Genomic DNA, 24,032 nt, shown 5'->3' on the forward strand with positions numbered 1-24,032 from the left:
AGCTTGGACATATTGCGGAATAGATTGTCTTGAACTGGTGCTCTGCTGCTGCCTTCTACCTGCATGTGAGATTGTCAACGTGCTGAGTTTCTACTGTTTGGAATAATTTAAGAAGGGATGTATCAGTTCTCAGTAGTGACATTGCCACTCCAGCTGCAACACCTTTTGAAAGTGTCACAGCAGTGAGGGAAGTGTACACCATTTCCAGTTCGTTACTTTGCAGTTGGCAGGCTGTTGACAAGATCACAGCCAACTTTGAATCAAAAAATCTTTACAGTTGGCAGGGTTCCTTGTACAAGCATTGAGGGATAAAGTTGTCTGTCTCATATGGCTGTCTGCCACGCTTCATTCACTCGTATATTTTCCTCTTTCTTGGTTCCTGATGTTATTAATGATGTTTGGGTCTCGGCCAGCTTTTGTCATGGATTTAGCTTCCTTAGCTCAGAGTGTTTGCTTTCAGAGCTGTGGGTGTGACTGAGGACAGCTCTCACTAACTCTAAAAATACTCTTTAAACTTTGAAACCAAAAGCTGTACGTTTTCTTCTCTTTCTCTCTCTCTCTCTCTCTCTCTCTCCTCTCCCAACCCCCCCCCCCCTGCCCCGCACACACACACACACACACACACACACACACAGACACAGAACTTAACAATTGTGCTAATGATGGCATGAAGAACAATCACAATGCCTCGACTCAGTGGACTGCGAATGATAGTGATGAGGTCTGTCCTTGCCCAACAGTTACTTGTGTACCACTTTCCAATTGGTGTAGAGCATCATTGAATAGCCATCTTTTGAAGGGGCTCTGGCTGTCTTCCCACCCCTTGCCCTTTGCTTTCCTAACTAAAAGCCACTGAGCACCCCAGTAGCTGTTACACATTAGTTTTGGGTCTGAGTACTTTTAGTGTATTATTTTGGCACGTTGTGTTGGTAGGATTTTAACATGACCAAGGGTTTATGTTGCCTGGGGTGGGGCGAGGCAGAAATAGGAAGGTTGGATGTTATTTATAGGTGTTGCCTTTGGAGTTCCTGTTTATCTAATTGGAGAGTTAGCCTTGTGCCTTTGCTGTTCGGTGCCAATTCTTATGTGTGGGTCACATTGACAATTGGGTCGACCAATGGCACTGTTCTGACTGGAAAGTGGATTTCAGCCCACCCGCACCCCATCACCAACTCCTCTCCGCCTTGGTAGGACTCTCACGCACTCGCCAATAGCTTCTAGTCAGTGAGACGGAACAAGAGTTAAAAAAACATGTCAACCTCAGGGAATTTTGTGACTCTCCCCCTCCCACTGATTTGCTATCTCATTTCCTCTTGACTTGCTCAATCTGTGCTGTAGTTCACAGTTCAGCCTTTGATTCAGGGTTCTACAGAACTCTGTTCGCATTCCCAGTCCACGCTTCATGGTGGTGAACTGGTCACTGAATCCATTCTGTTTCAGACGATTCCATTCTGTGTTCGTTGGCTTCCTCCATATTGTCCCCCGAGAGCCCAAGAGTTTGGATAGTTTAATCTGTTTCTCCATTGCTGTTTTATATTAAATTGAGGGGGTGGTTGATGATGCAGTTAGGAAGACTTCACTTTGACACCTGAATTGAAATATATTCATTCTTTAATGGGTCAGAATATGTATAAGGCTTCAAGGAAAGTGAGGCAGCTATTTAATATCTCTGGACTTCAAATAAAGTCATCATTCAATTATCCAGTTATCAAACATGGAGCAGTTTGGATTTATCATTGTAACCAAACCTAATGTAGGTGGCTACTCACTGCAGTAAATATTGCCTCCATTCAACCATTGCAAATAGAATTGCATCTATTTTGCTTTTTTCTTTCCACTTGTTCCCTGTGGCTCGCTTCTTATTTTTCATCTGAAACTCCCAATGACCAGTAAAAGTTGTGTTGGTATCATCAATAAGATTTTAGCAAGTTGTTATCTTGGGTATGTGACGTTATTTGTCACCCACTTTAATGGTGATAAACAGGCAGCAGTACATTTCAAAATGTACTTGTCATAATTTGCATAGGGTCTGATGAGTGCCTTTTTTATTATATAACACGGGTAGATGTGGTCAGGCATTGGGGTACAGTACTGGGGCGGGGGTTATAGGTCTGTCACTGTATAGCACTGGGATACAGTACTGGTGGATGTTTGGCTGTCGCTGTTTAAGGGGATACGGTATAAGCCTGTCATTGTATTACACTGGGGTACGGAAATAGTGGGTACAGGTCTCACTGGCTGACATGTACAGTACTGGTGGATATGGCTCTGTAAATGTATAAGATTGGGGTGCAGGTCTGTCATTATATAAGTACCCACTACAGCACTAGTGGGTACAGGTCTCAGTGTTTGAAATTGAGGGACAATACTGGTGGGTAAAAGCCTGCTGCTGGTCAGAGGAAATGACAAATTAGAATTTGCAGTACAGGACAGGTTTTAGCAAAAACAGTTGAGAGGGCATGTGGTTTGATATGGTCCAAGAGCTACAGTTTGCATAGTCCTGCTATATCATAGTTGTATCAATGTATTGAAACATTGTAATAGCACTAAAAAAGAAGTCTTGAATAAGCAAGTAAACTGACTGGCTTGAATGACTTCTGTGATTTCATTACTTGCCGTTTACTCAGTGTAAATGCAAACTGCATAACTTGCAAACTCTTGAGTTGGCGGCTCCAGGCATGAGGTGAGCACCTATCAAATCTTAGCACTTTGTAGTACACAATAGGGGAAGCACTGCTGTTGAATAGGTCTTAGTCACAGTGACCATGCATCATGAATTGTGACTGCCCTGCCTGTGCTTTTACTTTCAGTGGAAGACAGATGACTGTGCATTGCACTATGATTTTGAATTGATTTGTATAGCTGAAGAATTAGAATCAAGTAGCTTTCTTTCCACTCCTATCACCAACCTTTCATTTCTTAGGGAAGCAAAAAAATTTTGCTCACTCCCTACATCGTTAACTATTCACCCTTTTTGTCTTGAAGATGCTGACTGTTATTTTGTCTATTTCCATGGGTGGTGACTGGCCTAAGCTACCTTGTGGTCGCATGTCAAGTGTAAGACCAAACAAGTGAGTTTGTGTCTATCCAACCATGCTTTAGCCACTCTTACCTCAGTCACTGTTGTATAAACAATGACATCACATCCCTATGAATAACACTGAGAATTTGTTGCTGGTTGAGGGAGGAATGTTGTGGACACCAGGAACTCGCTGATTTTCTAATCATAGCCCTAATCGTCAGCATTCACCTGAACAGATCTTGGTTTATTGTCTGATGACTAAGACTGTCAGGCTATTTTAAGAGCTCAAGTCCTAGAGTGGAATTCTTAAACCGTGGACTTGAAAACAAGTATGTATTACCAATTGAATCAGGCTGCCATTATGCACCAAGGTTGTTTTCACTCATATAGCTGGGGAAGCAGTTAAAATTAACAGTCCACTCAATGGTTTCAGCTGATGCAGGGTGAATGGTTGTGATGCCACCAGAAATGGATCTCTCCGGGCAGGAGTCCAGTATATAGCTGATGGCCTGACTTGGTTGGGGGGCACAGTCATAATATGAGCTGTTTGTTCCACTTGTGGAGCACGTGGTCACACCTTCCCTGGCCTGAACTTAAGAGGCTGAGGGTTGTACAGATTTTCAATGAAAGGTTGAAACCTGAGACTTCACGACGCGGGTCAGTGGTGTGGTTGGTGATGTTTGCAGCCAACCAGGAGATGTCCATCGAGTGGTGGGGATGTCCATCAGGGTGTGAAGTGTGTTCCAGTCAGGGTTACGGGATTTCAGACGAGTGCTTGGGTATTTTTTTGTGGCGCTGTGTCAACGGAAGTGCTTTGTTAGCTGTCAGTGATGGTGTTCTTTGAGATGGATGTTTTGATGCAGACATCAGGAAGTTCAATGTGTGTAAGCACAGGGAGCCACTCAAGCTGCGTTGGTCTCAATGTTCCAGAAATAATTCTCATTGACCATGTTTATGTGCTGGCTCCTGAGCCAGATTGTGGAGTTCTGCAGGGGTCAGTGTTGGGACCACAACTTTTCACTTTATACATTAATGATCTAGATGAAGGAACTGAGGGCCTCTTGGCTAAGTTTGCAGATGATACAAAGATAGGTGGAGGGACAGGTAGTATTGTGGAGGCGGGGAGGCTGCAGAAGGATTTGGACAGGTTAGGAGAATGGGCAAAGAAGTAGCAGATGGAATACAACGTGGGCAAGTGCGATGTCATGCACTTTGGTAGGAAGAATAGAGGCATAGACTATTTTCTAAATGGGGAGAGAATTCAGAAATCTGGAGTGCAAAGGGACTTGGGAATCCCCGCCCAGGATTCTCTTAAGGTTAACTTGCAGGTTGAGTCGGTGGTTAGGAAGGCAAATGCAATGTTGGCATTTATTTCCAGAGGACCAGAATATAAAAGCAGGGATGTGCTGCTGAGGCTTTATAAGGCTCTGGTCAGACCACATTTAGAATATTGTGAGCAATTTTGGGCCCTGTATCTCAGGAAGGATGTGCTGGCCCTGGAGTGGGTCCAGAGGAGATTCACGAGAATGATCCCAGGACTGAAAGGCTTAACATTTGAGGACTCTGGGTCTATACTTGATGGAGTTTAGAAGGATGAGGGGGGATCTGATTGAAACTTACAGAAGACTGAAAGGCCTGGATAGAGTGGATGTAGGGAAGATGTTTCCATTAGTAGGAGAGCCACAGCCTCAGATTAAAGGGAAGACCTTTTAGAACAGAGATGAGGAGAAACTTCTTTAGCCAGAGAGTGGAGAATCTATGGAATTCATTGCCACAGAAGGTTGTGGTGGCCAGGTCATTGAGTGTATTTAAGACCGAGATAGATAGGTTCTTGGTTGGTAAGGGGATCAAAGGATAAGGGGGAGAAGACGGGAGAATGGGGTTGAGAAACTTATCAGCCATGATTGAATGGTGGAGCAGACTCGATGGGCCGAATGGCCTAATTTCTGCTCCTGTGTCTTATGGTCTTATTGAGCAGCAGTATTCTGTTGTTGGGTAGACCAGACCTAAATGATGTCTGTATCACTTGATCATTGTGGGGGACTGATGCTTGCAGCTCAGACCATGGGCTTGTTAAATTGGTGATGAACATCCACCTATCACCGAGGCATCACAAGATCCAAAAGTCCAAGAGGAAGAAGATAAATGTCATGGACCGAAAGGAGGAATTCCAAGTGAAGCTCAAACCAATGTGGAAAATCTTCACGCATCTAACTCAATTTCAAAACAGTTGGATCAAATAAAGTCAGCTGTACTCGACTCCTGTGCCCAGACCATTGGGTTCAAGCATTGTTGTCTCCAGGACTGGTTCGACGAAAACAATGCCGAAATGTGTGACTTGGAACAAAAAGAAGCAGCTTGCATTGCTTAGTAGAACAACGCAAAAGGTCTCTCAAGTCAAGAAGGCACCATTCCAACAGCTCAAGGCTAACGCCCAAAGACAAATCTGGAAGATAAAGGCCATGTGGATGGGAAGAGAGAGCCTGAGAGATCCAGCTATAGGCTGCCCATCATGATATGTGAAGCTTTTATGAAGCCACAAGGATCACCTATAGACCAATGTCAAATGGACAAAATCCCCATCGCTCATAGGATAGTGTTTCTGTTCTCAAGGATAAAAATGTCATCCATCAACATTGGAAAGAACATTTGGAGTATCTCCTCAACTGTGAATCCACAGTGGCAGCTCCCCCCAGTACCCTGGGAAATACCTTGATTGTTTCCACAGCATGATTCATCTCCTTTCCTGAAGATAGTTACAATTGTCACAGTCCTGAGTCATGGAGACAGAATCTTTGGATGAACCACCATCAATGAGAGAGCTGCAAAAAGCAATCAAGAGGATGAAAAGTATAGAATCGATGGTATTCCAGCTGAGGTCTTCAAAGCTTATTCTCACATTGAGACTCCACGCACTCATCCTATGGATTTGGGAGGAAAAAGAACTCCCTGTCCCCGTGACTCAGGACTGTGACAATTGTAACTATCTTCAGGAAAGGAGATGAATCATGCTGTGGAAACGATCGAGGTATTTCCCTCGTGTCCACGCAGGGAAAATCCTGACATGCACTCCTGAATCCTAAATGTCTTGTGGCTGAGGAAATCCTCCCAGATCCATTGGGGCTTTAGACCTTCCACAGGAACCTTTGATTCAGTCCATATAGCCAGAAATCCTAGAGAGATGTCAAGAACACCACCAGGATCTCTTCATTGCATTTATTGACCTGATGACATTTAATTTGCAAGGCTCTGTGGATTGTGCTCCAAAGGTTTAGATGTTCATGAAACTTCATCATAATTCTGCACCTGCTTCATGATTTTTAAAAAAAATCTGTTCATGTGATGTGGGCATTGCTGGTTAGGCCAGTATTTATTGCCCATCGCTAATTGTCCTGGAGAAGGTGGTGAACAGCCGCCTTGAATTGCAGCAGTCTGTGATGTAGGTATGCCCACAGTGGTGTTAGCGAGGGAGTTGCAGGATTTTGACCCAGTGACAGTGAAGAAACAACGATATATTTCCAAATCAGGATGTTGTGTGGCTTGTAGGGGAACTTCCAGGTGGTGGTGTTCCCATGTGTCTGCTGCCCTTGTCCTTCTAGATGGCAGTGGTTGTGAGTTTGGAAAGTGCTGTCTTAAGGTGGCTTGGTGAGTTCCTGCAGTGCATCTTGTAGATGATGCACACTACTGCCACTGTACATTGGTGGTGGAGGGAGTGAATGTTTGTGGATGTTGTGCCATTTAAGTGGGCTGCTTTGTCCTGGTTGGTGTCGAGCTTCTGGAGTGTTCTGGGAGCTGCTCTCATCCAGGCAAGTGGGGAGTATTCCATTGCACTCCTGACTTGTGTTATGTAGATGGTTGTCAGGCTTTGGGGAGTCAGGAGGTGAGTTACTTGCTACAGAATTCCTAGACTCTGACCTGCTCTTGGAGCCACAGTATTTATGTGGCTAGTCCAGTTCAGTTTCTGGCCAGTGGTAACCCCCCAGGATGTTGATAGTGGGGATTCATAGATGGTAATGCCATTAAAGGTCAAGTTGCAATGGCTAGATTCTCTCTTATTGGAGATGGTCATTGGCTGGTACTTGTATGGTGTAAATGTTATTTGCCACTTGCCAGCTCAAGCCTGGATATTGTCCAGGTCTTGCTGCATTTGGACATGGACAGCCTCAGCATTTGATGAATTGCGAATGGTGCTGAACACTGTGCAAGCATTAGCGAATATATCCACTCTGACCTTATGATGGAAGGAAAGTAATTGATGAAGCAGCTGAAGATGGTTGGGCCAAGGACGCTACCCTGAGGAACACTTGCAGTGATGCCCTGGAACTGAGATGATTGAACTCCAACAACCACAATCATCATTTTTTGTGCTAGGTATGACTCCAACCAACAGAGAGATTTCCCATTGATTCCCATTGACTCCAGTTTTGTTTGGGCTCCTTGATGCCATGCTCAGTCAAATGTTGCCTTGATGTCAAGGGCAGTCACTCTCACCTCACCTCTGGAATTCAGCTCTTTTGTCCATGTTTGAACCAAGGCTGTGAGGAGGTCAGGAGCTGAGTGGCACTGGCAAAACCTAAACTGAGCGTCAGTGAGCTTGAAAGCACTGTTGATGACCCCTTCCATCACCTTACTGATGATCGAGAGTAGACTGATGGGGCGGCAATTGGCTGAGTTAGATTTGTTCTGCTTTTTGTGTACAGGATATACCTGGGCAATTTTCCACATAGCCGGGTGGTTGCCAGTGTTGTAGCTGCACTGGAACAGCTTGGCTAAGGGCACAGCAAGCTCTGGAGCACAAGTGTTCAGTTCTGTTGCTGGAATATTGTCAGGGCCCATAGCTTTTGCAGTATCCAGTGCCTTCAGCCATTTCTTGACACCACGCAGAGTGAATTGAATTGGTACTTGTGATGCTGGGGACCTCCGGAGGAGGCCGAGATGGATTATCTACTCGGCACTATTGGCTGAAGATGGTTGCATATGCTTCAGCTTTGCCTTGTGTACTGATGTGCTGGGCTCCCCCCATCATTGAGGATGGGGATATTTGTGGAGCTGCCTTCACCAGATTTTTGTTTAATCGTCATGATTGAAATTGTTCCATCTATCACTTGCTGCTTATACTGTTTGACACTCAAGTAGTCCTGTGTTGTATCTTCAGGTTGACACCTCATTTTTAGATATGCCTGGTGCTGCTCCTGGTATGCCCTCCTGCACTCTTAACCAGGGTTGATCCCTGGTTTGGACATAATGGTAAAGTGGGTTACATGCCGGGCCATAAGATGACAGATTGTGGTTGAGTACAGTTCTGCTGATGGCCCACAGCACCTCATGGTTGCCCAGTGTTGAGTTGCTAGATCTGTTTGGAGTCTGTGCTACTTAGCATTGTGGCAGTGCCACACAACATGATGGAGGGTATCCTCAATGTGAAGGTGGAACTTCGTCTCCACAAGGAATGTGCAGTGGTCACTCCTACTGACACTTACGGATAGGTGCATCTGTTGCAGGCAGGTTGGTTAGGATGAGGTCAAGTGTGTTTTTCCCTCCTGTTGGATCCTGCACCACCTGCTGCAGACCTAGTCTGGCAGCTATTTTAGCCAGTTCAGTCTCTCAAGGTGCTGCCAAGCCACTCTTGGTGGCCCCCACCCAGAGGACATTTTGAGTCCTTGCAACCCTCATCACATCCTCGAAGTGCTGTTCAATGTGGAGACTGATTCATCAGCTGAAGGGTACGCTAAGTGGTAGTTACCAGGAGACTTCCTTGTTCATGTTTGATCTGATGCCCTGAGACTTCATGGGGTCCAGGGTCGCTGTTGAGGACTGTATACCACTGTTCCGCCACCTTTGCTTGGTCTGTCCTACTAGTGGGAGGGAATGGTGGTTTCTGGGACATTGTCTATAAGGTATGATTCCGTGAGGATGAATATGTCAGGCTGTTGCTTGACTAGACTGAGAGACACCTCTCCCAATTTTGGCACTAGCCCCCCAGGCAAGGAGAATTTTGGAGGGTTGAGAGGGCTGAGTTTGCCGCCGTTGTTGTTGTTTCTGGTGCCTTGGTCGATGTCGTGTGGTCTGTCCGTTTCTTTCGGACTTGGCAATGGTTTGATACAACTGAGTGGTTTGCTTGGCCAATTCAGAGGGCATTTAAAAGACAGCCACATTATTGTGGATCTGGAGTCAAATGTAGGCCAGACCAGGTAAAGACTGCAGATTTCCCTCCCTAAAGGACATTAATGAACCAGATGGGTTTTCATGACAATCGACAGTCGTTTCGTGGTCATCATTCGACTTTTAATTCCAGGTTTTTATTGGTTTCAAATTTCACCACCTGATGTGGTGGGATTCTAACCATGTTCCCAGAGCATTATTCTCGGTCTCTGGATTACTGGTCCAGTGATAATACCACTATGCCATCACCTCCCCTAAATGATATTCTGACTGTAACAGTCTCAAGTGGGAGGTCTGAAACAGATGCCATCAAAATCCAGACTGATGTCGAGCAATGCTGTGTGATCGCCTCCATACTATTCACAATCTACCTGACAGTGGCTACTCACCTCATCAAAGATAATTGTACTTCTGTGTGAATATCAACACTACCTAGATGGAAAACCCTTTAACCTCTGTCCGAAAACTAAACTGCTGACTATAGAAATAAATAATCTAAGGTTGCGGATGACTGCAGTGTCATTGTCCACTCTCTAGCAGATTTGCAAGCCACTCTATCTCTTGAATTCTGCCTACAAGAGGCTTGGCTTGTCCTTGAATATTTCCAAAACAAAACTCATTAACCACACCTGGTCAGCCAAATATTTAACCTTGCATATATGTTGAAGGAGAGACCCTGGAATATGTTGAGACCTCCCATACCTTTGCAGGTACCTCTCTCAAAAGGCTACAATTGACGAGGTGATGCAACACTGGATCAACTGCACCAGCTAAGACTTCTATAAATAATGGCAGAGAGCCCGAGTGTGAAGAGCAGTTGTCATCATCACTTTCCTGTACTACAGTGAGACCTGGACTGTGTATCAATGACACAAAAACACTTGAGAAATTCCATCAGCAATGCCTCCGCTGCATCCTTTGGATTCAGTGGGAGGACTGTTGAACAAATGTTTGTCCTTAGACTCAGGCGTTTACAGCACAATTGGCTCATCGTGTCCGGAATGGTCTACAAAGATCTGACTACACTGATCCCATTTTCCAGCGCTTGGCCCATAGTCCTGGAGGCTATGGTAACACGAGTGAATATCTAAATACTACTTAAATGTTACAAGGGTTTGTGACTCAACCACCCTTTCAAGCGGTGAGTTCAAGACTCCCATCACCCTCTGGGTGAAAACATTTCTCTTCAAATCTACTCTTATCCTTCCACCTCTTATCTTAAATCTCTGCCCACTCTTTATTGACCCCCCTACTAATAGAAAAAGTGCATTCCAATCCATCCTATCTATGCCCCTCATAATTTTATACAATTTATCAGGTCCCCTCTCAACCTTCGCTGCTCCAAGGAAAACAACCCCAGCCTATCCAATCTTTCCTCATAGCTCAGACCTTCCAGCCCAGACAGGATCCTGGTAAATCTCCTCTGCACCCTCTCTAGTGCAATCACATCCTTCCCATAATGTGACCAGAACTGCACGCAGTACTCCAATTGTGACCTAACCAGCTTTTTATGCAGTAACATCATAATCTTCCCACTCAGCTAATAAAGGCAAGTATCCCATATGCCTTCTTAACCACCTTATCTACCTGCCCTGCTACCTTCAGTGATCTGTGGATATGCAGACCAAAGTCCCTCTGATCTTCAGTACTTTCCAGGGCCCTACCATTCATTTTGTAATCCCTTGCCTCGTTAACCTTCCCCAAGTGCGTAACCTCACACTTTTCCGGGTTGAATTCCATTTGCCACTGCTCTGCACACCTTACCGGTCTATTGCTATCCTCCTGCAGTATACGGCTATTCTCCTCACTATTTATCACCCTACCACTTTTTGTGTCACCGTGAACTTCTTAAGCATACCCCCTACATTTAAGTCCTAATAGCAAAGGCCCCAGCACCGAGCCCTGTGGAACCCCACTAGAAACAGACTTCCAATCACAGAAACATCCCTCTGCCATCGCCCTCCGCTTTCTGCCTCTCAGCCACTTTTGGATCCAACGTGCTACTTTGCCTTGGATCCCCTGGGCTCTTACTTTCTTGACCAGTCTGCCATGAGGGACCTTATAAGAAGCCTTGCTAAAGTCCATGTAGACCACATCAAATGCATTACCCTCATCAATACTCCTCGTTCCTCAAAAAATTCGATCATATTTGTCAAACACGACTTTCCCTTATCACCCATGCTGACGATCTCTGATTAATCCATGTCTCTAAAAGTGCAGATATATTCCGTCCCTCAGAATTTTTTCTAGTAGCTTCCCCACTACCAAGGTTAGACTGACTGGCCTGTAATTTCCTGGCCTATTCCTTCCTCCCTTTTTGAATAATGAGATGACATTAGCAGTCCTCTGGCATCTCACCTGTGGCCAGAGAGGATTTGAAAATTACTGCCAGGGCCCCTGATATTTCTTCCCTTGCCTCCCTCAACAGCCATCCCATCTGGGCCTGTAGATTTATCCAATTTTAAGGCCGCTAAACCCGCTAATATTTCCTCTCTCTCTCTATGTAACTTGCTCTAATATTTCACAGTCCTCCACCCTGATGTCTATACCTGCGTTGACCCTTTCCATTGTGAAGACCGACTGAAAGTACATTCAGTACTGACCCACGTCTTCCGGGCCCACACACATTACCTCTATGGTTCCTAATTGGCCCTACTCTTTTCTTAGTTATTCCCTTGCTTTTTATATATTTAAATGGGGAGGCGATGGCGTAGTGGTATTATTGCTGGATTAGTAATCCAGAGACCCAAGGTAATGCTCTGGGGACCCAGGTTCCCACCTTGGTGGGGTTCAATAAAACTCTGTAATTAAAGGTCTAATGATGACCATGAAACCATTGCTGATTGTTGTAAAAACCCATCTGGTTCACTAATATCCTTTCGGGAAGGAAACCTGTCGCCTACATGTGACTCCAGACCTACAGCAATGTGGTTGACTCTTAAATGCCCTCTGAAATGGCCTAGCAAGCCACTCAGTTGTAACAAACCGCTACAAAGGCACAGATGGACCACGCAACATCAACATAGGCACTGAAACGACAAAGACAATCGCAGCCCTGTTGAGAGTCCTCCTTACTAACATCAGGGGGCTAGTGCCAAAATTGGGAGAGCTGTCTCACAGACTAGTCAAGCAACAGCCTGACATAGTCATCCTCATGGAATCATACTTCACAGATAATGTCCCAGACTCCTCCACCACCACCCCTGGGTATGTCCTGTCCCACCGGCAGGACAGGCCCAGCAGAGGCAGCGACACAGTGGAATACAGTTGGGAGGGAGTTGCCCTGGGAAACACCAACATCGATTCTGGACCCTGTGAACTCTCATGGCATCAGATCAAACATGGTAAGGAAACCTTCGGCTGAGTACCACGTACTGCCCTCCCTCAGTTGAAGAATCAGTACTCCTCCATGTTGAACATCACTCGGAGGAAGCATGGAAGGTGGCTAGGATGCAGAATGCACTCTGGGTGGAGGACTTCAATGTCCATCACCAAAAGTGGCTCGGTAGCACCACTATAGACGAGCTGGCCAAGTTCTAAAGGATTTGGCTGCTACACTGGGTCTGCAGCAGCTGGTGAGGGAACCCCCCCTCCCCAATTAGGAACCATAGAGGTAATGTGTGTGGGCCTGGAAGACGTGGGTCAGTCCTGAATGTACTTTCAGTCGGTCTTCACAATGGAAAGGGACAACGCATGTATAGGCATCAGGGTGGAGGACTGTGAAATATTAGAGGAAGTTGCATAGAGAGAGAGGAGGTATTAGCGGGTTTAGCGGCCTTAAAATTGGAAAAATCTACAGGCCCGGATGGGATGGCTGTTGAGGGAGGCAAGGGAAGAAATATCAGGGGCCCTGGCAGTAATTTTCAAATCCTTGAACATACTTGACCTCACCCTCACCAACCTGCCTGCTGCAGATGCATCTGTCCATGACAGTATTGGTAGGAGTGACCACTGCACCATTATTGTGGAGATGAAGTCCTTCCTTCACATTGAGGGTTCCCTCCGTTGTGTTGTGTGGCACTACCACCATGCTAAATGGAATAGATTTCAAACAGATCTAGCAACTCAAGTCTGGGCATCCATGAGTTGCAGTGGGCCATCAGCAGCAGCAGAATACCACTCAAACACAATCTGTAACCTCATGGCCCGGCATATCCCCCACTCTACCATTACCATCAAGCCAGGGAATCAACCCAGGTTCAATGAAGAGTGCAGGAGGTCATGCCAGGAGCAGCACCAGGCTTACCTAAAAATTAGGTGTCAACCTGGTGAAGCTATAATACAGGGCCAAACAGCATAAGCAGTAAGTGATAGAGCTAAGCGATCCCACAACCAACAGATCAGATCTAAGCTCTGCAGTCCTGCCACATCCAGCTGTGAATGGTGATGGACTACTAAACTCACTGGAGGAGGAGACTCGACAAATATCCCCATCCTCAATGATGGAGGAGCCCAGCACATCAGTGCAAAAGATAAGGCTGAAGAATTTGCAACAATCTTCAGCCAGAAGTGCCGAGTGGATGATCCATCTTGGCTTCCTACAGAGTTCCCCAACATCACAGATGCTAGTCTTCAGCCAATTCGATTTATTCCATGTGATATCAAGAAACGGCTGAAAGCACTGGATACTGCAAAGGCGATGGGCCCTGATAATATTCCAGCAATTGTACTGAAGACTTGTGCTCCAGAACTTGCTGCACCCTTAGCCAAGCTGTTCCAGTACAGCTACAACACTGGCATCTACTCAGCTATGTGGAAAATTGCCCAGGTACGTCCTGAACACAAAAAGCAGGACAAATCCAACCCGGCCAATTACTGGCCCATCAGTTTACTCTCCATCATCAGTAAAGTAATGGAAGGGGTCATCAGCAGTGCTATCAATTGACACTTGCTTAGCAATAAAAACCCAGTTTGGGTTTTGCCGGGGCCACTCAGCTCCTGACCTCATTACAGCTTTAGTTCAAACATGGACGAAAGAGTTGAACTCCTGAGCTGAGGTGAGGGTGACTGCCCTTGACAGACATAAAGGCAACTTCTGACTGAGTGTGGCATCAAGGAGCCCTAGCAAAACTGGAGTCAATGGGAATCGGCGGAAACTGTCAGCTGGTTGGAGCCATACCTACCACAAAGGAAGATGTGGTTGTTGGAGGTCAGTCACCTCAGCTCCAGGACACTCCTCAGGGTAGTACCCTCAGCCCAACTATCTTAAGCTGCTTCCTCAATGACCTTTCTTCCATCATAAAATCAGAAGTGGGGTTGTTTGCTGCTGATTGCGCAATGTTCACCATTCGCGACTCCTCAGATGCTGAAGCAGTCCATGTCCAAATGCAGCAAGATCTAGACAATATCCAGTTTGGGCTGACAAGTGGCAAGTAACATTTGCACCACACAAATGCCAGGCAATGACCATCTCCAACAAGAGAGAATCCAACCATCACCCCATGACATTAAATGGCATTACCATCACTGAATCCTCCACTATCAACATCCTGGGGGTTGCCACTGGTCAGAAACTGAATTGGAGGAGCCACATAAATACTGTGGCTACAAGAGCAGATCAGATGCTAGGAATCCTGCAGCGAGTAACTCACCTCCTGACTCCCCAAAGCCTGTCCACCATCTACAAGGCACAAGTTAGGAGTGTGATGAAAACTCCTCATTTGCTTGGATGAGTGCAGCTCCCACAACACTTAAGAAGCTTGACGGTGTCCAGGACAAAACAGCCCACTTGATTGGCACCACATCCACGAACATTCAGTCCCTCCACCACTGACGCACAGTAGCGGCAGTGTGCACCATCCTCAAGATGCACTGCAGGAATTCACGAAGGCTCCTTCGACAACACTTTTAAAACCCACAACCCCTACCATCTAGAAGGATAAGGGCAGCAGAGGTTCCCCTCCAAATCACTTGGAAGTTGCACTCCAAGTCACTTACCATCCTGACTTAGAAATGTATAGCTGTTCCTTAACTGTTGCTGAGTCAAAATCCTGGAATTCCCTCCCTAACAGCACTGTGGGTGTACCTACACTGCAGCATTTCAAGAAAGCAGCTCACCTCCACCTTGTCAAGGGTAACTCTGGAAGGGCAATAAATGCTGCCCCAGCCAGCAAAGCCCACACTCTGTGAATGAATAAAAAAAAAAGATTGGGCACTTTTTAGGACTGAAAGTGCAGCCTTAGGCCCATTCATGAGTGTGAGTGATATACAGTGAGCAATGATGTGATCAGGGTAGCCATTATCCCGCAGGATGGCTTTGATGCGCCCTACTTCAGCTTCAGGCTTTCATGGGGAGCAAATGGCTTGGGGCCTATTTACTTGGTTGCTGTGCATTTCCTGTTGTGTTAAAGGGCTTGACAAGCTTGTCTATGATGGGGCAGTCTTGAAAGACTGCACAGGGCCATTTTTGCTTTCAGCTTATTTTCTCTGCTGGTTATTGTCTTTGAGTTTATTTGGAGCCATGGAGCGATGGCATCGCCGTCGATTCTGCGCCACTGATGTGGTTGTTGCTCGGCTGCTCCCAGACAACCCAGGAGTTTCCACACTTTTCGGCTTGAGTGTTTGAAGTCTATCTTCTCCGCCATCGTATAAGGGGCCCTTCATCAAGGGATGAGGAGTGCTGTAGCAACGTGGGTTTCTGCATTTTCCTTTTATTTTTCCAGGATGTGTTCATATACTGTGGCCCAGCAGGCAATCAAAGTATTTTTGAAGCTCTGGGAATGAATTTGATGGCTGCCTGTTTGAGAAATGTTTGTAGCTTTTGGGGAAGGCTGGGATCCAGTTCATGGTGGTTTGTAAGTATCCACTGTAGGCATCTCAGTTGCCCTCACACAGAATCCAGTTTGGTTTTGGCTTTGGGTTTATGGACAGTAATTAAAGGGTGGTGCGAGTGAGAGTTGGATGACGTTGGGAGAGGGAGACGATGGGATGAACTTAGTGGGTGCACATCAGTGGGCAGTGGTGAAGCAAAGATCAGGTGATTAGTCCTTCTTTCCATCAGGTGGAATGGAATGTGCCAAGCTGCTTTGCATTGTACATGAGCATTAGGCCCAGTCTGACAGCTGCTTTCCCGTGGTGGTGTTGAGCTACCTCCACATGTGGTATTGGCTGTTGAAGTCACCAATGTAGATGATTGGCTGGCCTGCAGGCTGTACAGTGATGTTGGTCCACAGATCATTTGGTGGCTTATAGACATTTGTGATGGTCAGCTTATCTACTTTTATGGGGATGGAGTTGGGGTTTATCTGGTTTTTGGTCTCTTTTTGGTGACACTTTCCTTGATGTGAGTGGCCGAGTCCTCTGTCTCATTTTCCCTGAGTTGGCACCTGGGAATTTGGACTCGATGGCTGGAGTTGTCCATGCAGTGGCTTCGTTATAGGCTGATTGCCCACATTCCTGTTGGTGTTTTTTTTCACAAGCAACTCACAGGGAGACAGCAGCCTTCACCTGACCCTCCTTTTAAAGTAAGTTTTCGAACTTCGAAGCCCTGTGAACTAATGCTGTCAAAGAGGCGATTGAACCCCAGCCATTAGCAGTAAAAACCCACTGGAAAATTGGCTTTGGTGAATTAGATCTGTATCTACAGGGAGAGAGAGTACACAATATCAGGCAGACAGAAACTTTTTATTTTTCAACATTTCTTTTGACAAATCTTATTTGTGCTGGTGAATAGTAGTGTATGAAATCTATGAACATTACAAAACCATGGAAAATTGGTGATTCTCCTTTTAACTCTACAGCTTTGTAATAGTGTTTGGAATCAATCATATGGCAGAATGTGACTTGGATAGAACAATGTGTGTAACACACTGAGCTGACTTAGATAAGCTTATCTCTTTTACTTAGCAAATTCTCTGGAGAAACCAGAACTGTTGCCTAAGACTTGGAGGGCTTTCAATTCCCAGTCATTGCATGGGCTTTTAACTAATTGGCCAATGCACCACCTCCTCTTCTGATCTTCCATCCCATTTGCGTCTTACCACTGTTGTTTTAACTGTTTCTACCAACTCAGTTTAGCACATTACCTCCGAGCTGATGTTAGGTTTGTCAAGATGTGTTTGTCATTTTCAGGTTTCTTGCTGATTTTTTTCTCTCTCTCTCTGTGTGATGAAGAGTGTGATTTTTGAGTAAACGCCACCACCTGGGAACAAAGCTCATGGCATAGTTCCTTTGTGGCACTTTCATTTGCATCAGATTATTTGCTTGTTCCTTCAGGTAAAATGAAGAGGAGGTTGGGAATGTGTGAAAACGGAAGAATCTTTCAAAATCAATTGTTGTCTGCTTCTGTGTTTGACTATGTTGCAGGAATGTGACTGTAATCCTCAGGGTCAATGTGAGGAGTGCAATTTTTACTTGGCCTCGAGTTTTATTGTAACTGGTTTGTCACTGTGCCAATCGCATTGTGTGCAGCTCCCTCTCGTGGTGTAAAGGATTATTGTTTGTGGATTTTATTTGTTAATCTACATTTGTATGGGAGTAATTATATTACTCCACGCTTGTTTCTGATGTATTATGTCTATACGTATAGAGCAGTTTCTACATTCAGATGCAATATTGTTAAAATCGTCTGAAAATCTCCATTTAAAAAAAATGGTTTGAAATTGGAGTTGCCTTCAATACAGGAATGTCATCAGGATCGTGTTAAATGTGAGCTGCGAGACTTAAGGTTCTCTCTGCTTCAGGTATTATGGTATTATGTTACTCTGTGTTTCACCAAAAGCGAAAGTGGTTTGGGAAGAAAAAAACCCAACGAATTTAGCACATGAGGAAACCAGAATTTTATTTAATGACCTCGAAGGAGCTTTTAGTTACTTTGATGGATGTATCAGGTAGCACTCTCACTTTTGAGTCAGATGATTGTGGATTAATGTCCCACTCCAGAGAGTTGAGCACAAGTCTAGACTGAAACTCCCAGTGCAGTACTGAGGGTTACTGGAGGTGGTGTCCTTTGGATGAGATGTCAAACTGCAGCCCGATTTGCCCTCAGGTGAGTGTAAAAGATCCTTACTCTGTGCTGCCTAGCAAGCTTTGTCCTGAAATTTCTGTGTCTTGATTGCTTTTAATGTGTGTTTTCTATATGAAATTAAAATAGCTGTCAACAAACTTTAATAATTTCCTCACTCCCTCCTTTTCCAGGAATGATTTTGGTCCGGACAGAGAGTGGGCAGCTTGTCATGGTTCCTCAGCAAGCGTTGGCCCAGGCTCATGCACAGGTTCAAGCCCAGACCCAACGGCCAGGAAGCATCTCTCCCAAGCCTTCTGCTCCGACAAGTGGTGCGACATTCCGCCTAGCATCAGCCCAGGTATGAATTGACTGAATTCTCTTGCTTGGTCAGATGGTTAATCAGTTAGAGACAATGAGTGGTGCTTGCAGACACATACTGGGTACTCCTTTGCAGTGCGAAGACTCCTTGTTTCACACTTACTATTCTATCTGTGCCATTGTGTTTATACACTCTTAATTGCTCAGGAATCTCATGCAAAACCCTGTTTTGTTTAAGGTTTTCAAGATGCTGCCCTGATACAAAGCCAGGAAAGGTGGTGGCATGCTGGGATTGTTCAGTCCCTGGGGAGCACAGCAATGGGATGGTGGGCTTGAATTTGTAGTTGACTGCATTGCATTTCTGATCTTGTCATGTTGGTTCAGGGAGCTGGGGGTGTTGATCCTTCAAGTCATTTGCCAAAACCTCCCCTTCTCAAAAAGGGTGTCAAAATGGAAATCATTCACCTCTGACTGGTAACTGGTTTAAGTGGGGCATGGGCAGAGGCTTATAATTGGGCTTATTAACAGTAGTGTGAAGTATCTGGGGCAGAAACATATCAACAATACAGGGGAAGGAAAAGATAAGCTTTTTATACTTGGACAGTGTTAGAGCAATGGGTCCCTGACATCACTCTGAAATCTAGCTCCCTTAACCTGAGAGCAGATTCATAGACTCAGTTGAAAGTATCTGCCCACCCTCTGCTTCCTCTAACCCTTTTCCCCCACCATTCAGCTCTTGCCCCACTCCGCCCCCAGGCTTTTCTACTTCTGGTTCCTTCTCATTGGAGTTATTGGAAGGAATCATACTCTGGTTGTGCATCACCTCCCTCATGACTGGCAAAGAAATTTATCATTAGAAACTTCTTCCTTGTTCTGTTTTCTGGCTGAGTGGCTACCTCGGTGAAGTTTGTTAGGGTGAAAGGGGAGCTTCAGGTTCAAAACTTTCTAAACCCACCTCCCCCTTCGAAGGTGATGGTGTTTGGGCACTTCAACCATGTTGGTCTATTTATATAGGTTATCAACCTTTGGAATGCAGGAGTCAGCCATGACTCAAGGGCGGAACTCTCACCTTTTGGCTAGAAGTTAATGGATTCAGACTCCACTCCAGGGATTTCAGCGGAAAATGTCGGCTGACACTCCCTGTGTGATGCAGTCAAAGGTGCTGTCTAATGATGAAATGTTTAAGCGGAGCCTCATCTGACCCCTCAGTTGGATGTAAAAGATCCCATAACACTATTTCAAAGATGAGTAGGGGAGTTCTCCTAGTGACCCTCATTTGTCCCTCAACCCATGTGACTTGAAGAGAATATCTGGTTACTATCACTTGTGTTTGTGGGAGATTGTTGTGAATAAATTGGCTCTCGTGTTTCCTACATGATAACAGTGACTATATATCAAAAGTATTTCAATGGCTGTATAGCACTTTGGGGCCTTCTGAGGCCATGAAGGGCACTATATAAATGCAAGTCTTTTTTCTAAGATAAATGTTGAATCCTTGAGTGTGGAGTTGGGGAGGTGGGTCTATGAAAAGTAAGTTGTTTATTCTCATCCTCTGCATTCCCCATTCCCACCCCTGCCCCAAATAAGGAGAAAAAATAATCAAAATTGGAATCAACCCCAGCCTGTTACTAAATTCAAGTGGGACATGGGTAGAGGCTTGGAAGCAGAGGAGGGAATGATATACTACATGAAGGAGTGGAGGGACTTGGACGAATATCTAAAAGGGGAGGGAAGAAAGGAAAACCCTAAAGAGTAACTACAAAGAAAGTTGGATGGAATGGACAACCCCTGTTCAACACAGAATCGATTGTTTTCTGGTTAGTTTTGAAGGGTTCTGTAAAGAACTTTCATTATGGCTCTGAGCATCTCTCTCTCACTCTTAAGTAGTGGGAAAGCTGATTTTCAGAAATTACGGATAAGATATCTCAAAAACAATTCAGTTCTTTATTTTCAACAGATGCATCCATTGGGCCAGTCAGAAATATCATCCATCAGGTAGGAAAACTTACAATTTGCCCACAAGCAAAATACACATTTCACCAACATAAACCCCTCTCCCACTTGGCCACCCTCTCCCTCCAGCTTTTTGGATTGTTTAACAAGGGATAGAACTAAAGTCATTGGGATAAAAATGTCCCAGGTTTGGTTGAGGTTCATGTTAATTAGTTGAACTTGGCTGAATACAGATGTACCAGGTGGAGAAGCCATCATAAGCTTTTCAGATGTAGGTGCACGTATGAATACTCATTCTGTGATGTAAATCTAACAGGCACTTGTGTCAGTGCAATCGGCCTGAAAGGAAAAAAATAAATTGGTCTCACTCTGGATGCTTTTCCCCTGGGAATTGCACGATTTGGGAAGACAAGGCTCAGCTGTGATACTCTTTATGGTGGAACAAACCACTTACCACTTATAATCGGGGTCTCAGTTGCAGCATGTTCATTTGGATGGTGCAGCAGAGGGCATCTGATGCCAGTGGCTTTTGGTAATAAGTGTGCTTGGGAAAGGATTATGACAGCACGGAAATCTGACCAAGAGAGTCTGATAAAGATTTTCGGTGGGCGGAGAAGGCTGGATTTGGTAGGGGAGCGTCATAGGGCCTTCACTCTCAGTGGTAACTGGGGTGTGGGTAGAGGGAGTGATTACATGGAAGGTGTTTAGAATCTGAATTGCAGGAAACAGGGCAGTTGTTTCAGATTTTACCTGTCCCTGGGAAAATTTAATCAAATGTGAGGCATGAACTTTGTGTCACAGTGTACCCATTGGCTGATTGTTTTCGTTTTATTTCTTTTGATGTTTTGTTTTAACTGAAACAAAAGTGAAATTTGGTTAATAAAGTCTTATTTTCTTGGGAATAAAATTCTTCTGAAAAGTGCTGGATATATATATTTATGCATTTCTTATTCCACCTATTATTGTCTGTAAATTTTAATAAATCATGTTTATACCTTCACTTTTGTTCTAGTAATGTTTTATTCTTTCTCATGTATTTGAGAGGAGACAAACTCTCCAGACCGCCTAAGATATCAGCTCCCTTTTCAGCTGTAAGGGCTCACCAAGCCAAATCTCATCACTCAGAATATTAGCTTCCTTGACAGCTCAGTGTGTGCTGTCTTGCTTGATGTGGTGCTGAGTCATAGAAACCATCAAAGACCCAGATTTGACCCTTGGTCTGTGGTGAGCTCAGCTGGCTGGGGCAATAGTAAATGTGCTTCATTGGGTCTTAGGTTGTGGAGGGCAAAAAAGCAGACAGCGCTTCACCCCCTCGCCATATTGATGCGCAGCAAACCCTGTTGGAAAGTAATAGCAGAACGTAGGACACTAACGTTTGTTGCATCAAATCTGTGCTTGTAACTTCCTCCACATGAACCCCACCCCTTAATCTCAGTCACCTCATTCTCAAGCGGTGACCTACAACAACAGCTTATTTGTATCCAGTACCTTTAATGTCATAAAATGTGCTAAAGTATTGCACTGGAGCGATTGTCAAACAAAATTCGACACACAGCCTCAAAAGGGGTGATAGTAGGACAGGTGACTAAAAGCTTTGTCAAAGAGCTAAGTTTTAAGGAACATCTGAAAGGAGGAGAGAGATGTGGAGAGGGTGGTAATTCCCTATTCAAAGCAGTTTTAACACTGCTTTAACTGCATGCATGTGTAGAAAATTACGTTTTCTAACCATCTACTGTGTAAGAATGTTTTAGCAAACCACCTCTTGGAAATTTGTTTGTGATGATCTGAAACATGTGCTCCCTTGTCATCTGTCACTGAATCCCCTTTTAATCCTCCACAATTATAAAGACCTCTTCCAGGTCACCTCTTAAATCTTCCCAGCTTTACTGAAAAAAAAAAGAATTTCATAATTTTTGCTCCTAACTGACCCCTTATTCCCAATAATGCTCTTGTGAATTGTTATTAGATCTTGTTCCATTGTTTTTACACCCTTTCTGTAATGGATACCGGAAACAAAAATCAGACTGCTGGTCCAATATATTACTGTACAGGTTTGCTTCTATGCTTTACATTCTATGCCTCCAGTACAAAACTAAGGATTCTGTTCGCCTTTTATGGTTGCATTTATTTCACATAAAGTTATATAGAATATAGAGAATAAAAGATAGGCCATTTGGCCATGTACTTAACTAGCTTCTGATTAAATGTATCTATATGATTTGCCTCAGTAACTCCCTGTGGTAACAAATTCCACTTTCTTGCATTGTTTGGTTAAAGACATTTTTCTGAATATGTTACTTGATTGATAACTATCTTATGTTGTTGGCCCTAGTTTTGCTGTTCCCCACAATTAGAAGCACCCTGTGTCTACTCCATTAAAATCCTTGATCATTTTAAAGACCTTTGTTAGCTGAGCCCACAGCATTCCCTTTTCAAGAGAAGAGATGTAGCCTGTTTATCATCTTTTGATAGGTATAACCCTGCATTTCCGGAAACATCCTTGTAAATCGTTCTTTGTACCTTCTTCAGTGCCAATCTATCCTTTTTATAATATGGCGACCAAAACTGTACACAGTAATCCAAGTGTGGTAAAACCAAGGTACACTTCAAGTTGAACATGACTTTTCTACTTTTCGATTCTATCCCTCTGGAAATGAACCCCAATAATTGATTTACTTTTTTATGACCTTATTGATTTGTGTGATAATCTGGAGTGATTTGTATATTGTAATTCCAGATCCTGTTGCTTCCCTTGCTGTTTCAGATACTTCAGATACTTCAGATACTTATTTTCCAATATGTGACCACCTTATTTTTCTAATCAAAATATAATACCTCATAGTTAACTGTTGCAATTCATTTTCCAATTATATGGCCAGGCTGCAAATTTATTAATGCTATACTGTAATTTGTTACAGTCCTCCTCAGTATTGCCTGTCCTTCCACAATTTAATGACATCTGCAAATTTAGAAATTGTATTTTTGATTCCAAAGTCAAGATTGTTAATATAAATTGTGACCAACAGTAGTCCCAAAACCGATTCTTGTGGGACTCCACTTTTCACCTCCTCCCATCCTGAATATCCAAGCTTTACGCTTGCTCTCTGTTTGTCTACTTGTCTGACTCCAGACGCTTCATCCTCTGACCTTCAACTCATTAGTCTATTGTGTGGCATTGCATTGATGGTCCTTGGTAAACCTGGATAAATTATGCTGCATTACCCTTGTCTGCTATCTATTTTATCTTCAAGAATTACATGAGGCTGGTCAAATAAGCCTTCCCCTTTTGAAATGCATGTTGATTATTCATGACTATATTTTTGGTCGTCTTATGTTTTTCTATTTTCCCCTTTAGTAGGAATTCTATTATTTTCCTTACCAACGATATTAAGCTCTGGGCTTCAGTTCCCTGGACTTGTACTATCTTGTTAAGCATCTTCCTTATTTACAGTGTTGATTTGCAACACAAGTGGATTGGACTAAATTTCTAATTTGTACCCTTGGAGAACCAGACACACCCAGCAGTTTGTCTGGAACATGTGATTTGATCCAATGTCGGGGCAGGCAGAATTTAGATTGCTATTATGATTTTGTATTATTTATTTTTGCAAAACTACTTTATTCATAAAATAT

General features: G+C 44.3%; 1 protein-coding gene across 5 annotated transcripts in view; it reads left to right on the top strand.

The window, feature by feature from the left end:
• Positions 1 to 24,032, top strand: part of LOC121280139 (transcription initiation factor TFIID subunit 4-like) — a 333,722-nt gene that overhangs the window by 11,792 nt on the left and 297,898 nt on the right. For all 5 annotated transcript variants that reach the window (XM_041191822.1, XM_041191821.1, XM_041191823.1 and 2 more), the window contains exon 2: positions 18,320 to 18,486. In XM_041191822.1, coding sequence (XP_041047756.1) covers positions 18,320 to 18,486 — 167 coding nt within the window. The remainder of the gene's footprint in view (positions 1 to 18,319; positions 18,487 to 24,032) is intronic.

This window comes from Carcharodon carcharias, chromosome 7 (genome assembly GCF_017639515.1).
Source record: "Carcharodon carcharias isolate sCarCar2 chromosome 7, sCarCar2.pri, whole genome shotgun sequence".
In the NCBI taxonomy this organism is placed as follows: Eukaryota; Metazoa; Chordata; class Chondrichthyes; order Lamniformes; family Lamnidae; genus Carcharodon; species Carcharodon carcharias.